General features: G+C 39.6%; 2 protein-coding genes across 4 annotated transcripts in view; one reads left to right on the top strand and one right to left on the bottom strand.

Annotated features, from left to right (window-relative positions):
* RAB5A (RAB5A, member RAS oncogene family) overlaps window positions 1-6211 on the top strand; it is a 19962-nt gene extending 13751 nt beyond the window's left edge. The window contains exons 4-6 of the mRNA XM_035129339.2: window positions 327-449; window positions 2722-2815; window positions 4741-6211. Coding sequence (XP_034985230.1) covers window positions 327-449; window positions 2722-2815; window positions 4741-4856 — 333 coding nt within the window. The 3' untranslated portion in view covers window positions 4857-6211. The remainder of the gene's footprint in view (window positions 1-326; window positions 450-2721; window positions 2816-4740) is intronic.
* On the bottom strand, window positions 5483-17206 carry PP2D1 (protein phosphatase 2C like domain containing 1). Of its 3 annotated transcripts, none has more exons than XM_060280672.1 (4): window positions 17118-17206; window positions 15330-15380; window positions 9948-11836; window positions 5483-7361 (listed from the first exon to the last, which is right to left on the bottom strand). In XM_060280672.1, the coding sequence occupies exons 3-4, from the start codon at window positions 11833-11835 to the stop codon at window positions 6343-6345; spliced, it is 2907 nt and encodes a 968-aa protein (XP_060136655.1). In that variant the 5' UTR covers window position 11836; window positions 15330-15380; window positions 17118-17206; the 3' UTR covers window positions 5483-6342. The 3 variants fall into 3 exon arrangements, with proteins under 3 accessions (XP_060136655.1, XP_060136657.1, XP_060136656.1); XM_060280674.1 differs by lacking the exon at window positions 17118-17206 and adding an exon at window positions 15797-15942; XM_060280673.1 differs by lacking the exon at window positions 17118-17206 and having other exon boundaries at window positions 15330-15404.

The raw sequence follows: 17206 nt of genomic DNA, 5'->3' as shown, positions 1-17206 counted from the left end.
AATCTTGTTTTGATTTTGTATAAAGTAAAAAATAATAATTTTAAGGCTGCATTATAAAGCCTTATCTAAATATTAATCTTCAGTCATCTGCAAAATTCAATTGATGCAAAGAGGATTTCCTCTCCAAGTAAATATAAGTAAAATTTAGGGGTTTGCTAATTAAAATTGTTGTAACAAAAGGGGTATGGAGAGAAGGGATAATATTATAATATGCTATTGGGTAATGAGCGCCCACCATTGCTCTTTTTCTAAATTCTGATTGTGGTATAAACCAATGAAGGTGGAAAAGAATAAATGAGCTTTTTTTTTCTTTAAATGATTGACAGGAATCCTTTGCAAGAGCAAAGAATTGGGTAAAAGAACTCCAGAGGCAAGCAAGTCCTAACATTGTAATAGCTTTAGCAGGAAATAAAGCTGATTTAGCTAACAAAAGGGCTGTAGATTTTCAGGTAAGTTATGTCTCTTATATTTGATCAGAAGTTTTTGTTTTGCTGGAATATTATACAGAACTTTAAAGCCCCTTCAGTCATGCTATTGTTTTGCTGCAGGTGTTTGGCAGAACTGACTTTTTATTTTGTTAACTTATGTTGTTCCTACTTCACTTGCTTTGGAAACCACACGCACAAACAAAATAAAACCTGGGAATGCAAGTGGTTTAGAAAGCAAGCCGTTTTAAGGATTTATTCTACCAGATAATTTGTGTGTATGTTACAAGTAGAATGGGCAGTTCACCCACTTCCTTGACCAACATATTCTTACTTCCTGCAAACATTTATATACAGTATATAAAAATGTAAACTGGCCATGTCCGTTAGTATCCACGTTTCACCAAAACCGCTTGACCGATTGCGTTCAAATTTTGACACAATGCCACATGTGAATATAAGAGCAACCCTGTACCGTTTTCAAAGACAGATGTCACAACTGTGCCTGGTAACCCCAAAACCCCGTGTTTCAAAACACACCACTCAGGCGAAAATGCATTCTGGGAAAAGAACCAGGTTGCAAACCACCACCCTCTAGCAGCAGCTACACTGGTACTGCACCTATAAAACCTTCCCTCTCAACAGCTCCTCGGCTCCCATTTACATACTAGGCCGAAGCCTTTACAGACTAGGCCGAATGGAGGTACTGACTCGCCTGGGTGGGGGTTGGAGGAGGAGGGGACGGGATAGGTCAGGACATGGTGGGACCAGTCACATTTAACAGACTGAGCCACAGCAACGTATGGCAGGGCCAGCTAGTCTTCACTAAAATATGAGCTTTTTGGTGAAGTGGAGCAGCACAACCTCCTTTCTCACATAAATCACTATATGATGCTGTAGGCAGATCTGAAGAGTATAGTGTTCTCCTGTGAAGCTACTAGAAGGGATGGCAGTACTGTAAATAAGTTTGCAGTAGGTTAAGTTGAACATTATGTTTGTATGAGGATCTGGAGTTAAGGCTCCACTCATTCATGAAGCAGATAGTGGGCTGTTTAAACCTGACAGTCTGCCTAACAAGGTTATTGAATGTATGAAAAGGGGGGGGGATACCTGAGTGTTAACTTTTAATTTTAATATAAACTCAATATGTTTAGTGAAAACAATATTGGTTGAGTCTGATACTGCAACCCCAGTGCATACACTGGAAAGCCATTCCTGTCCTGGAAATGCCAGGGATTGAATCTGGGACCTTGTGCATGCAAAGCAGATACTCTACCACTGAGCCTTATTCTGAAAAATTTCAAGCATTAAAAACCTGGAAAATGTCCCTGCACACACAGTAGTTATGGGAGGCGCACATCCTTCTTTCATTCCCTATGTAAGCATTTATATGCCACCTTATATTAACTGCTTTAAAGGAAGGGTGGACAATTTATTACTGAGGGAAGCATCAACATTAGATTGAGATATGCAAGTTTGCTGCTAATTTGAATACATGCAAAATATATTCATGAAGTTAGCAAATAACAAATTTGCTAGTGGTCAAGTTTTGTGTGTTCTACAATATTCTTTCCTAAAATTGGCAATATGAACATATGAACCTTCAGTGTTTTGTCGAATATTTATATGTTGAGAATAGTTAGTTTGGCTTTGACTTGCCTCTCTGGATAATGTTACCGCTAGCCTTCAGTCTTCTTTCCAAACCTGTATCTGTAGCCACAAACGTTAGAAACATGAATTTAAGACACAAGTAGCGACTGCTCCAGGCTTACATATCTTTGGAGCTGAAGATACTCATGGATGTTGTGTTATTCAGCACAAGCTGGTTTTTCTTCCATTGTATATTAGTGACGCCCAATTATCTCTGCAGAGTGCATTTCTTTTAAGATGCATTCTGAGCCAGAAAGATAACTAATTTATGTAAAGGTACTCCTTTCTTTGGAGGGTTACAGGCAGGAAGTAGAGGATCCTGAAGTCTGTTGTGCGAGTTCTCCTATTTTTCATTCCCACAATTGCTGCACACTTTCATACTCACCTATCATTTTTATTACACCAGAATTGTTTAGATTTGTGATTTGCAGTATTTTTGTGTTGGTACAGATTTGTGCAGTAGCCTTTTCAAACTCTAAAGTCTGATGATGATGATGATTTGGGGGGGGGGGAGCTAATCAAACTTGGCATGGTGACATTTAGCCTTTGAAAAGGAACAGTAAATTCTAAGCTGGCATTAAAAAAATTGCTGTGTATAGTCCACAACTAAATGAAGAAATAATAAACTGGTATGCTTAATTTACAGGAAGCACAGTCTTATGCGGATGACAACAGTTTATTGTTCATGGAGACGTCTGCTAAAACGTCAATGAATGTAAATGAAATATTCATGGCAATTGGTAAGTAAAGCTTTAATGGAAGGTACATTTTAAAAACATATTTGTATGTGCTTCATTGAAGAGTGTGGGACTTAATAGCATTCACCAAACAAGTTATCTGAAAGTAGTGCTTAATGGACCCATTGTTTCTGAGCACTGATTGGTTTACTCAGTAAGCTTTTGCCATTCTAAATCATACAGTACATTGTGTGACCTTTTACAATGAACAAACGAGATAAATGGCAATGTTGAGCAAAATTAGAATATTGTGAAGGAATGTACAAATCTAAAAAGCTTTATTTAGTAATATCAGTGGAATGCAGAATATTAAAAAGAAATGTAGATTTAAGGACTTCAGAGTTATGTCGCGTCTGGTTTTCAGTCCCCAATTCTTTTGAGTCTACCAGAAAAAAATACATTTTGTATTATCTACAGAATGAAGTATATGTTGTCAGCTTGTGAGTATTTTACTAAATCATGGCTTAACTCCCAAATGCCCCTTGAATGTGGAAGGCATTTCTGCTTTTGCATTGGAGGTCAAAGGTTGCTGATTTTCCCTTATATGGTTGCAGGCTACATTGTATGCACATTTTGTGGGTTTTCCGAACCCTCATTAGTGGCTTTTTATAGAGCATATAGGGCAGCTGTGGAAAGCGGGGTGGGAAAGCCTGTTGCCTGTGGGGAACACATTTTTCATTAAATCCAGGTAAACTCTGAACTTCTTTATTGGGACACTGTGTTTGCTCATGTTTGATTTAAACAGAACCAAAACTCACATTGTCCACATGTTGCGGGATAACTTCTCCATACTGGTGTGATAATCCAAGAGTACAGTGTTTTTCCTCTGCTAATTGGAGCTAGTGAAATAGAGAGTCACATATATGTTTTCCATTTTATTCTGCCCTCATTTTATTTGATTCCTTTGAGTAGGCAGTTATTTAAAAAGCATTTCCTTAATTTCCCCTATTCTGTGAGCAATTTGTAGGAAAATAGCAAGCATTAGAAAAGTGTCCATAGGTTAAAAAAACTGCCACATTTCAGAAGAACATAGTAGTTTTTATGCTAGGTATCTGAAAAGTTGATTTTGGGGTGGGTGGGATGGAAGCAGGCTTCCCCACTCTGTGGTTTTTGTGGGCAGCAATTCATTTTAGTATGAAAAATGGTGTATCAGTGGTGCCCCTTGGAGAGCAACCAGCAAGATAGGTGCAGGAACTATAGTTAGGATAGATTGGATGGGGGGGGGCAGAGAGGGAGACGTTAAACTAGTGTTCTGGTCAATTGACATCAAAATTCACAGAAACTATTAAGTGCAAAGCTGATTTGACATGAATATGGGCATGTGGCGCAGAGGTAGAAGGACTTGAATATCTAGAATTTTCTAATCAAGCAGCATTGCAGAACTAGCAAAAGAGTGCAGAACAGACAAGAACCAAATTGTGCATCACTTCATCATCTCTTCCTCAAAAGGCCTGGTAAATTTATTCCCTCTGATTAGAAGCTCCCCTATCAGCCACAAGAACTGTCTCTCCCAGCCCTGATGTTTTCCTTACATGGCAAGGTTTGGGAGAAATTGTGTTCAGTAGGATTTCTCCTTCACTCTTATGCCCCCAAATCTCCCCAAGATTTTGAGGCTGAAGGGGAAATGAAAGGGAGAAGTTCCATTGTACAAGTAGAACAGCAGGTTTGTATACCACCCTATGTTTTGCAGTTTTTTAAGGTCCAAATGACTTTGGAGGTCCCTGATTTGGTTTGGGGGCGATTCAGAGCTGTCTCACTTTGGTGCAGCGAGTCACATACCTCTCCAAATTGGCCTGATTTCACTTAGAATCCCGTGCATACCCTTACGTGCTTGTATAGAATTGTCATTTGTTAGATGTGAATGTGTGTAGGAAACGCTTACAAAAAAAGTTTTAATGATAGTTTTTAAAAATTACCTTTCCTTGCAGCTAAAAAGTTGCCGAAGAATGAACAACAGAACGCAGGGGCCAACTCTGTCAGAGGAAGAGGAGTAGATCTTACTGAACCAACACAACCAACTAAGAGTCAATGCTGTAGCAACTAAACCTTCAGCTGCTTTAAACTGTCTTGAATATTCTTCTGCTTCCTAACTTGTTAATAACGAAGGAATTTGGAGTGTTTAACCTGGCCCAATGCAGCTTCCAAAATTGAAGAGACTTACGAAATAATCATTCTGTATTAGAAATGACTTTGTCCTAATTTTTAATAACATGCATGTATCACTGGCTGTTACGTTTCAGCAAAAGAGGGGGGAAATGGAAGCTGGATAGACTTGCTTCAGTTGAAAGGTTTATAAACTGTATCACATGTCATTAGGGATAGAGACTGAACTACTCCATGGGTCTGCAGCTAACTGGTTAGTTCCTCAAGCTTTGGATATTGGTTACTGTTAGTGAAATAGAATTGGGATTCTCCCTTTGTGGTATTGGGGGGGGGGAACCCCAACTATAACACACCTTCTAAAGATCCTATAAGCTTATTCACAGTATTTATGCAAAATGTTGTTTATGTGGGTATCTACCATTTAAATATACATTCCACATTTCCATAAAGTAACTGCAAAATATGTGCAGCATTAATAATTTTATGGATCCTGTGCTTGCAGAACAATTGGTTTTTAGTTGTTCCACTATATGTAAATGTGTCAACCCAGTTTAAAGTAAAAATCAAGTTTAATTCAATTTTTTTCCCTGTTTACAAAATGGCACAGCTAATGAATTCAACATCTAATGCAAAATTTCCCTCATCATAAACTATTGAGACATGTCCAACAAAAACTAGATATCGTGATTTTGGTTTTAATCACTGTTGACCATAACACAATTATCTTTCCCCTAAGAATAAAATCAGTCAGTGCACTAACAATTATGTACATTCAACTTGATTTTAAATTGGGATATTAATGTACTGTAAATAGGGTACTGCATTGTAGTCTACATCTGTTTAATACTCTGTACTATTTAAGAGTTGCTTAAAAGTATACAATATGTACAGTTACTTTCAAGAGCTAACATTTCTTTCCCCCATATCTCAAGGGGATTAAGTTCTTCCTTAATGGCTAGAACAGTAATAAATGATGCTCCTGTACATGTAACATAAGTACTACTGTCTGTCTGTAATGAAATCTGCAACTTTGTTTTCCAAAGTCCATTTTATTTTGATCTGTCCAGTATATTGCACTAATTCTTTAGTTATTTTCATTATATGAAATCTACCAAGTGTCAGAAAAGATGATTTAATCTATTTAAATGTTGAACTGCTAGCAGAAACTTACATGTGCAGATTGTAAATTTGCAGTAATTGGGCTTAGCAAGGAAAATGACAGTTCACCAGTGTTTAGTTTTATATTGAGGTGCTCAGGTTTGAATAAAGTGGTATAAAAAAAGGAAATAATTGTAATCAGTCTTTTTTTAGATACAAAATAACTCATTTTTGTGAATTTATTGTGGCAGTTTCTTTTATCATAAAATGGATGAACTGTACTATAGCTTTCCTTCACTCGAACTATCCTCCTAAGCACAATATACATGCTAAATATAAGTGGGTATTTTATCACATCCATTTAAGAGTGCTATCAAAACAGTAATATTATCTCTGGAACCTGCTTTTAGTGCAGCTTCTACAAGGTGCTTACTAATATACTTAGCTGCAAGGGCATAAAATGTCCTAGAATTGATTTCTGAATCTTCTGATATTTCTGAAGATTCAGAACTTTCAGGTTCAGGTTCTTCCACATTTATCGCAAACTCGGGGGTTAGAGGTAGATCTGTGCTTTCATGAGATGTATCATCACTTAAGTCCCATGATCCAGAAATGTCTAAAGTGGCTTCTGATTCTTCCTCTTCTTCTTCCTCTGCTTCTTCTTCTTCCTCTGCTTCTTCTTCTTCTTCTTCTTCCTCTGCTGCTGCTTCTTCCTCTGCTGCTGCTTCTGATTCTTCCTCTGCTTCTTCCGCTGCTGCTGCTTCTTCCTCATCTGCTTCCGCTTCTTCCTCTGCTTCTGCTTCTTGCTCTGCTGAGGAACCTGACTGAATCATCTCTTGTTCTTGCATACTGCCACTTGAGGACCTTACATTTTGTAAGTCAATATCTGGAAAAAAATCTTTATTTAAATACCATGAATAGAATTCAGTTTCCAAATCATTCGAAGGTAACTCGGAGCCTTTGGACATGCGGGCTTTCTTCAGTTGAAGATACTGATACTTTTCCAGATAAGCAGAAAACATTGTTAATGTCAATAGTACTGCTTCACTTTTATCCAGAACTTCCCAGAGTCCATTAGAAGCTAAAATAAGAAATTGGCATGAATCATCAACAGGAAAGGAGATTGTATGTGGTACAGGAATAACAGTATTTTTCAGCTTTGGATTGCCGTGGTGGCCAAGGCCACGAGTGCTTTTGATAAGTCCTTCTATCAGTCCTTTGGGTTCGTTGCTGCTGATACAGCCACCATTCTTAAGAACACGGATCCTTTCATCTCTAGAATAAGTGCTGTGTTCTTTTGTAACCCAATAGCTTTTCCCATTTTTGCATAAAACAGCATGAACGTTACCTACAATTAAAAAAACACACACACAACTTAACTGAATTGATCTTTGAAAGCACTGCCCAAGGGGCTTAAACTTCAACCGTTGCTTTTCCTCCACAAGTTATGCTGTGCAGATTCTATACACAATTCATGTTCTGCCATCTTTCATCATTCGTGAAGATAACCAGTCTAAAGCTGGATTCTAGACACATCAAAGAAACGTTTCAGTTCAAAGCGTTGTAAATTTAAACAGGGTAAGCAGGTAGAGGAAAACAGGACTCTATGTCGCCACCTGGTGGAACAATGTTATATCACACATACAACGCATATAAATCGCCTTTTCTTTACCAGTCTAGCTGAGTCCCAAGTGCTCAGTTTATCTTACCTACCCTCCCATGATTCCAAGTCAAGTGCCACTTTCTACATACCTAAATTACTACATCCATAGGCTGAAACTAGACAATGAGAGCCTGTGGGCTGCAAATGGCAAATTTGACCTATTTTATCATTTCGACAAATGGCAAACGGGTGGTTCATTGCCAATAGGTTTGGATGCAAATTGGGGCCACTAAGAAATGAGGATGTAGTGGCATACTAGAAGAGAGCCATGGAAGTATGTAGAAATGTCACATTCGTTTACAAAACCAAAATGGCAAAAAGCTCAAACAGCCCAATGAGGAGTGGGTGTGCTTATTGGCCTCTGAGAACCACAGAAAGTGTGAAGCTGGAAAAGAAAAAATGGGAAGCATGGTGGTGGATTTTCCTGATCAAATCATTTGTACATCTTCCAGTACCCTAGATGCAAACATGGCTAGAGCAGGTTCCATTGGCAGTATCTAGTAAGGCCCTCTCCATCCTGGTATTCTCCAGATGCATTAAGCTAAAACTCCCCATTGGCTCAAGACAGCATGGTCCCAATGCTTAGGGATGATGGGAGTTGTGTAGCGTAAAGTATCTGGAGGGAACCCATTTGGGGAAGGCTGTTTTAGTTGTGCAACATAGTTTGCATCCACCTGTCTCAAGACAGGAGCGCACTTCCGGGGGTGAAGTAAAAACCACTGTGTTAGCAGCACCGAAGTGACCTCTCCGGGGCACAAGCCTGGGTATGGAGGTCGTTCTGGGCTGCCCAGACAACAAGACCCCCTTCTCGGCCTCGCTGATGTAGTCCAAAGGAAATCATAGCTCTATACATTTGGCACCAACCTGTTTGCAGGAGTTTGCAGGAGGTGACGTACAAGGCACTATCCAACCATATAGGGGAATGCATTCTGGATTTGTGTTTACTCCTTAGCCTTTTCTTCTCCCAAAAATATCCCGCAAGGCAGCGGAAGTTTAGGATCAGTTTTCCTTTTCCTAGATGGGCTGCCTTCCCAGGTTGATGAGCCCCATCTGCCCCTTACTTCCCTCTACGGCCTGCGCAGAAACCACCACCTTGACCATGGATCTCCTCCGCTCACTGTGCCGGAGCCTGTCTTCGCAAGCAAGGGAAGTCCCTAACTCGCTGAGGGTTTCGAACCCCTTGGCTACATCCAGTCGAAGTCATTCCCAGGATGTGGCTGCTGTCACATGCTGACAGCTTCTAGGAGCCACAACAACAACCCAATTCACAGCTATTACTGCTCCCCATATCCACAGATGAGTGATCAACCTTCTGGTTCCTAAATAAGCTGATGTTTCTTTGACTGAGGCTGGTTTTCTCATATGGGGAAAGGGAAAACCTTTAAAAGGAGATAAATTGACTGAAGGGGCATGTCCAACCTGCCAGGCCTTATGTCTTCCCCCAAAAAAGTGCCATCAGGCATCTTACCTCTCCTAGGCATTTTTAAATATAGCTAAGACTGATAGATGGTATCTGTTTTTCACGTGATGATCCATTTTGCACATACTCTGTCCGTAACAATAGCTTGTTGAATCTGAATTAGGAACTGGCTAAACTATGGTTTGCTGAGAGATTGTGTTTGTTGAACATAACAAAGAAACAGACCAATAACAAAAAAAAATATTTGGGAAGGAAAGCTAGTTACAGTTTAGGAATAGAGACTTATTGTCCCTATTTCAGTTCAAAGTTTAGGTGAGAACAATCCTATTAAAGAAGGTATCTGTTATTCAGAATTATTGTATGCCATATTGACATCCCTTTCCCACTCTTTATTTTTTTGGTGCTGAGATAGTTGAAAAGTGCTTCATCTTGCAAACGTTGACTTAGATCCTAAGGTTCTGCTGGTGAGAATATTCTGCAAATGGAATTCTGCTAACAAGATACTCCCACCGTGTGGAGGGTCTGTGCGACATTCTTTGCTCATATCCCCTTTCCCCTGAAGTCCCTTTGCTTAAAAGGAAAAAAAATCTGCTCTAGAGTCTGGGAAGAAGGAGTGAGAGACAAAAAAACAAACAAAAATAAACCACCACCCTGTACTCAGGCAAAAACCTATGCTGGAGCCCAATTTCCTCTGCCAGTGGAAGGAACCCTTCTGTTTGTGGAGAGTGAGTTAGGACCCAATGCAGTATTGAATTAAACTGCAGGTACTTGCTGTATCATTTAAAACTGACAGGCCAACATTTTAAAATGGGGTAGGGTAGTGGGAAATGGTAACAGTATTTCATACATACCGATATTAGCAATATGCATTAGTCCAAATTTTTCTTCTGTCGGTGTAGAACTATTGCCATCTTCAAGCTCTTCCTCTTCCTGACTCCCATCTATGCTATCTGCCATGTGCTCATTGTCTCCTGGCTCTCCGGTGAGATCATTTGTTCTTTCAGAAGACTCTCCTTGCTGCTGTTCCATGTTTTCAATGAGACCCTCTTCCTGGCCCCCATCTATATGATCGGCAACATGCACATTGTCTCCTGGCTCCCCGGTGTGGTCATCTGTTCTTTCAGATAACTCACCTTGCTCCTGTCCTATGTTTTCAAGCAGACCCTCTTCCTGGCCCCCATCTATATGATCGGCAACATGCACATTGTCTCCTGGCTCCCCGGTGTGATCACCTGTTCTTTCAGATAACTCACCTTGCTCCTGTCCCATGTTTTCAAGGAGATTCTCTTCCTGGCTCTCATTTATATGATCAGCAACATGCACAGTGTCTCCTGGCTCTCCAGAGTGATCATTTGTTGTTTCAGGTGACTCACCTTGCTGCTTTTCCATGTTTTCAAGGAGACCCTCTTCCTGGCCCCCATCTATATGATCAGCAATCTGCACATTGTCTCCAGGCTCTCTGACATGATTGTCTGTTCTTTCAAGTGATTCTTCTTGCTGCTGTTCCTTGCTTTCAAGCAGATTCTCTTCCTGAATCACATCCTTATTACTGGCAATCTGCTCATCGTTTTCTGACTCTACCGTGCTGCTTTCCTTTTTGTCGTTGGTTGCTTCAAGTGGCTCCTCTGGCTGCTGTTCTGTGACACTGGCCCTCTCTTTATTAGTTATAAGCAGAGCCACTCCCTGCTCTGCGTCACTTTTTTTCTTTGCTATGAATATCCTTTTAGGCATCTCCTCCTCATCCTGTTGTCTGATGTTCTGTTCCTCTTCATCAGTTACCTTTTCAAGTGTTTTCTTCTCCTCCTCATCTTGTTCGCTTTCCTTTTCGATGCTTATATTTTCTATTATACAGGTGGCAGCTGTACAACTGCTCCAGCAGACTCTGGAAACTTCATTTCTTCCGAGCCGTAGAAGCCTGTCCATACGCCAGAAAGACTTAGCATATGCTCTGTGAATCCATTCATAATCACCTGGCCAAGCATTCTTGTCTCTGGCACCCCTTTGAGTGAAAAGTCTCTCCCTCACTTTGTAATCTGTCCTGAAGACGGTGCAGAATGAATCTATGAATTCTTTTCCAGCATCACTCACTTGGTAGGAGGGATCTTCAAGAGAAAGCTGGTCAAGGAGTAAAACGGGAAGTTCCACAGACGTCGTCTCTGCAGCAGAGATTCCATTGCTTCCATCAAAAACTCCAAGAAAGGACGTACCTGCCCTGTTTCCATAATTGTCTAATACGACAAATACGTCTTCCAAGTTTTCGTGCCAACGAGCGTTTTTGTCTTGACATATTGCGATGGCTTTTATCAGCGGATTGGTAACTTCTTCAACATGCACGGAACTTTGAGCAGTACTTTCAATGCAAAAATATGGAATAGGCTTCATGCTTTCTTTAAGGAGATCAAATGAATGGCCAATCTTCTCCTTCTTTCGTTCAACAAACTTAGGAGTCTTATATTTTTTCATTTTTAAAAGCAGACGTTTTCTCTGAAGAACTATTTTATTGACATCTATTGATTCCACCCATGGCCGGTGATAATCCATTACTGCCAGAGCCTGGTGGACTTTTTTATGGAAAAGAATTTCGCTAATGTGTACCGTTTGTTGACATATGGAGCAAAGTACTGTAATATCGAGTTTGTCAACTTTCTTGAAGTTAATCTTAACTACCTTTGTGGAATCTTCTTCTTCTTCTTCAGATTTGTCGGATTTACATTGCTGAGATCCTGTTTCCCACGACATTCTATAAACACAAAGAAAAGTAAAATATGTTTTAACTATCCTTCTCAAACAAAACCAAGAAATATAAAATAATCTTGCAATTACGGTGGTATTTGGGGCTTTAGGATTGCGTTTTTCTGATAGTCTGTATACAATATGATCAACTGCTTCTCAAAGAGTTTCAAAGCTGTCTGCTATGGAATGTGGGTAGGGAAGAAATCCCCCCCTCTCTTTAAAATTCTGTTGCTTTGTTAACAAAAAAAAAAAAACCAGGTGCAAACATAACATAACATAAGAATTTTATTTTATTTTTTTAAAAAATCTTTTAAAAATCAAACCATAAACCGCAAAGCGTCACAGCCTGGAAAGACAGCTCCAAAGGGATAATAAAATATTAACTCCTACAAAGATTTACTTTACAAACAATAAAGATTTATTTAAAAAAATAAAAGTATTCTCCAACTGGGAGTTCCATCATTATTGAGAATAAAGGTTCTATATAGACTTAAATGATCCAGACATTTGCATATAGTGGCAGCACTGAGTGATCATGTGCCTCAATATTTGTATAAGAAATAAAATAATGCCATACTGTATATATGTGGCTTACTTAGAAGTAAGCCCTGTTGAGTTCAATGGGACTTCTAACAAATTGCAGCCTGTGCACACATATATAGAAGTACAATTTCATGAACAGTTGGGACTTTTTTCAGAATCGATATCAATTTTAAGTTTTAATTCATACCCCTTTATGAGCAGATGAGAGATTAATCATATGCTTGCTACCTAGACTATATAGTATATACTGAATAACTTTTTCTACAATGCGTAGTTTCCATGTTAGAAAAATTAGGAAATAAGATCAGTATTACCAAAGAGAAGCTAACTCTGAACAAAGTTGGCTGCATGCAATTCTACTGTCAACAAAACTGGAAACAAAAAAGGGTTTTCAGTGTGTATAGATGATCAAGAGCAGCACCATGCCAGTTTTGTCAGGGCCTTTTAGCCTTAAAATAGCTGCCCAATCATGGTGAGAGTTAGCCAATACCTGTTTGGACAGAAATTAAAACACCCTTCATCTTTAGAGATGAAGACAAGAGAGGAAGTTAGTTGTTTTACTGCAGGACACCTTTTTGGGCAAAGTTGTTGAGTTTTTTTTTTGGAGGGGGGGCCTTTTGTGTGTGTGCAAAATCTCTGGAAAAAATGAAATTTTCCAACATGGGTTGCCATATGCCCAGGCAACAAGGTAGAGTGTCCCCTTGGTTCTCGAACATAATCCGTTCCGGAAGACCGTTCGACTTCCAAAACGGTAAAAAACCCGAGGCGCAAAGGGCTAGCTGCAAGTTCAATTGGGAAAATTGAAAAACACACAGTGGAAGCCGTTTGACTTCTGAGGCACGGAAACAATTACTTCCAGGTTTTGGGCATTTGAAAACTGAAACGTTTGGCTTCCGAGACGCTAAAAAACTGAGGTTCCTCTGTAATTGCATTACGTTCTGGTAAGGGGAATCTCAGCTAAGCATTCCAGACTTGCCCTTTCCAGGTTATCTCTCCCACCCCCAACTACAACACACCATGCTGTTATCAACATACACTAATGTAGATATGGCACATGTAGTTTGGTAACTTTTCCATGCAACAACCTTAAGAGCCAGTGTGGTGTAGTGGTTAAGAGCGGTAGACTCGTAATCTGGGGAACCGGGTTCGTGTCTCCGCTCCTCCACATGCAGCTGCTGGGTGACCTTGGGCTAGTCACACTTCTTTGAAGACTCTCAGCCCCACTCACCTAACAGAGTGTTTGTAGTGGGGGAGGAAGGGAAAGGAGATTGTTAGCCGCTTTGAGACTCCTTCAGGTAGTGATAAAGTGGTATATCAAATCCAAACTACTCTTCTTCTTCTTCTTCTTCTTCTTCTTCTTCTTCTTCTTCTTCTTCTTCTTCTTCTTCTTCTTCTTCTTCTTCTTCTTCTTCTTCTTCTTCTTGCTGAAGAGGCCAGATACCATATTGGCTATGAGTCCTGGAAGACCTGCTGTCTGCCTTGCAGGGCTTTTTCTACCTGGCCTGGGAGAACGGGACCCTGACTGACTCCAGCTACAAAAGCTGAGGCTGCTGAACAGACTCTTGAGTTGGAGTATTGTTTTGGCTTTTTTGGTTGTTGTTAGGGAGGGGGTTGTTACTGTTGTTGTTGTTTTTGTATCTTTATTGTAGATCTTATTGTGATTTATGTGAAAATCATTCGGTTTGGTTGTATATTTTGTTATGTTGTAGTTATTATTTTTCCCCTGTTGTAAGCTTCCTGGAGCATGATTTGAACTGTGGAAAGGTGGCATACAAATATAAATTATGTATGTATGTATGTGGCTGCCATACACCTGGAATTTCCCAGACAAAGTGTTGATGTTTTTGGCAAACCCCCCCCCAAAAAAAGGTAAACAATTTTTGCGTCTGGATTTTCACTTTTTAAAATATGGCAACCCTATGTATTTACTGTTCACATTTTTAAAAAATAAATAAATGATGGGGACAGGTGGAGAGATATGCTCAGCAGGAATGCACACTTTCAAATGAAAAATATCTGTAAAGTTGTGGAGCATTGTTACATGGTGTGTCAACAGGGCTATTTCCCCATAATAAATTAGAGTCTTCCCTCTACCCCAAACCAAGTGACTGGGAATGGGGGGGGGCATAGCTGCCAAGTTTTCCCTTTTCTCGCGAGGAAGCCTATTCAGCATAAGGGAAAATCACTTTAAAAAGGGGATAACTTGGCAGCTATGGGGGGGGGGGGGGTTAGCTTTTCCATAACTGAGCTGAGCAGAGCTCCTTTGTAAAAAAATTGCAAGAAGAGCAGAACAATAGCAATGATAAAGTTGCCCTGTCCGTTCGATCTTAAGATACTGTACAACCATATGAAGTGTTTGAATTATTTTTATTTCAGATATAGAAAGATTTTAGTAACTCCAAACACTATAATATTTGATGCAATCTCAGGGCCTTTACTTTCAGCAGGAGAAGGAACCTCACACAGAATAAAAATGCCAGGCAGAGGCTGCTTAAAGGCTCCTTTCACATTAGTAACTGCTCTCCACAGTCAGCTGCTTCATGGTCTATGGCAGGGGTCCCCACACTAAGGCCCGGGGGCCGGATGTGGCCCAATCGCCTTCTAAATCCGGCCCCCGGATGGTCCGGGAATCAGCATGTTTTTACATGAGTATACTGTGTCCTTTTATTTAAAATGCATCTCTGGATTATTTGTGGGACCTGCCTGGTGTTTTTACATGAGTAGAATGTGTGCTTTTATTTAAAATGCATCTCTGGGTTATTTGTGGGGCATAGGAATTTGTTCATTTCCCCCCCCCCCAAAATATAGTCCGGCCCCCCACAAGGTCTGAGGGACAGTGGACCGGCCCCCTGCTGAAAAAGTTTGCTGACCCCTGGTCTATGGACTCCACATTTGGATAATTTCCTTGATGGCCACTTGGTCGGCAACTGAGGACAGAACATGGAATATGTACTTACTTGTCTGATGAATTGGGAAATAGTTCACCTCAGGAAGCGTAGAAACTAGGGCTGTAACCAAATGAAGGAAATATTCATGAATCAATTGAATTTGCACAAATCAACATATAAGGGGGTGGGAATATCATACTGAAGGTTGGGGGGGGGGAACCATACATTTATTCTTCTTAGATCATGTGCTTGTAGCAGGCTTCATCTTGGAATATATTCTCCTGCTTGTGAAAGACAAAATGACCGTTTCCAACGAGTGTTTAATTTTTAAAGTCATCTTTATTTTTCTTTTAAATGTACTGTCTTTTTAACTGTGGCAATTTTTAGTTGAAGGGCTGCCACATGGAAGATAGAGCAAGTTTGTTTTCTGCTGCTTCAGAAGGTAGGACTTGCCCGATGGAGCCAAATGACAAGGAGATTCTGACTAAACTTTGGGAAGAGCTTTCTAAGAACTGCTCGGTGGTGGAATGGATTACCTTAAAAGGTGGTGTGCTCTCCTTCCTTGGAGATTTTTAAACAGAGGTTGGATGGCCATCAGTCAGGGATTATTTATCTGCGATTCCTGCATTGCGGGGGGTTAGAATAACTCTACAATTTTATGAAAGGGTTGTTGTTGTTTTTTTAAAAAAATATATTAATAGCCTAATTGATTAAATAGTGATGCTCTAGCTAGAAGAAATCAAGAGCAAACTATGGGAAACTGAATAAGCAATGAAAGGATGATGGTTAAACTTTAAGCTGAGTCTGTATTGACTGATTCAAAATTACCTTCATAAGAAGTGGGGCTTCAAAGCCAGGTATCCCCAAACAAGTCCAAAAGTTAGTGCCATTTCCAGATCTTGGAGGAACCTTGGGCAAGACAATCCCCAGGGACCACCCTTCTTCATGAGCCCACCTCCAGAACTGCAAGCAAGTCCAAGGAATTTGGACATCTGGAAACAGTTACTTTAAAAAAACAAACCTATTTTCTTATGGTTTGTATTGGTTGTTGCCTTTGGGATGGAGCCACTTTTTAGCTTAGTTAGAAAGGTGCTCCTAAAAAGACGTTTAACAATATCTCTTCAGTCTTCCCGGTCCACTTACAGTTATTTTTCTGATCCTCATTCATGCCTTTGTGCTAAGGTGTCTTCAGTCCTCAGTTTTATACTGTTTGCCCAGCATGTGCTAAATCACAACCTTGCTTACATTCATTCTTTTTTGTTTGTTTGTTTAAAGTTTTCTTCAATGGGAAATGATATACAATCAAATGAAAAGGATGTTTAAAATAACACTTGTTTAAAAATCCCAGAATCCTTTCTCTTGGGAATTACAAGGATAGAAGTACTTAAATTGTATAGAAACTTATTAATATATGCAACTACAGCGGCAAGAATGCTACTTGCCTCAAAATGGAAAGAATCAGAAGTCCCAGCAAAGGAAGAATGGATGCAAAACTTATGGAATATGCAGAAATGGTGAAGCTTACAGGGAGAAAAAGAAATCAACAAACTTTTTTTTATAAAAGAATGTATTGAATATTACAGATAAATTGTAAACAGATAAAAACACTGGCAGGATTTTTGTAGTAACCTGCAGTTACATAAGAGTATATACTTAAAGAAGATAAATAAATGAGTAAGTCAAGTTAATTTGGATATGCAGAAGATATTAAATATAAATTTAAGGAACTGCAGAAAGAGGGGGGAGGAAGTCAAGATTTAAAATGTCAAAATGATTGTAAAATCAGTGAAATGTATATATCTGAAAAGTATAAATAAATAATAAAGTTTTACTCAATGAAATTCTGTAAAAATATACCTCTGACTCCTAGGAGGTTGTGGATTCTTTGGAAGCCATTTCCCTCTGTTGCTATTGGAACACTGGGACAGGATTGGCGGTGCCTTTCC

The sequence above is a fragment of the Zootoca vivipara genome, chromosome 12 (genome assembly GCF_963506605.1).
Source record: "Zootoca vivipara chromosome 12, rZooViv1.1, whole genome shotgun sequence".
Lineage (NCBI taxonomy): Eukaryota > Metazoa > Chordata > Lepidosauria > Squamata > Lacertidae > Zootoca > Zootoca vivipara.
This window is presented reverse-complemented; position numbering and strand designations above follow the sequence as displayed.

Coding starts and splice junctions, on each gene's coding strand:
- PP2D1 (XM_060280672.1), bottom strand. CDS start 11,835: ATGTCGTGGGAAACAGGATCTCAGCAATGTAAATCCGACAAATCTGAA. Junction 7,362..9,947: donor AATGCATATTGCTAATATCG/GTATGTATGAAA, acceptor TTTTAATTGTAG/GTAACGTTCATGCTGTTTTA.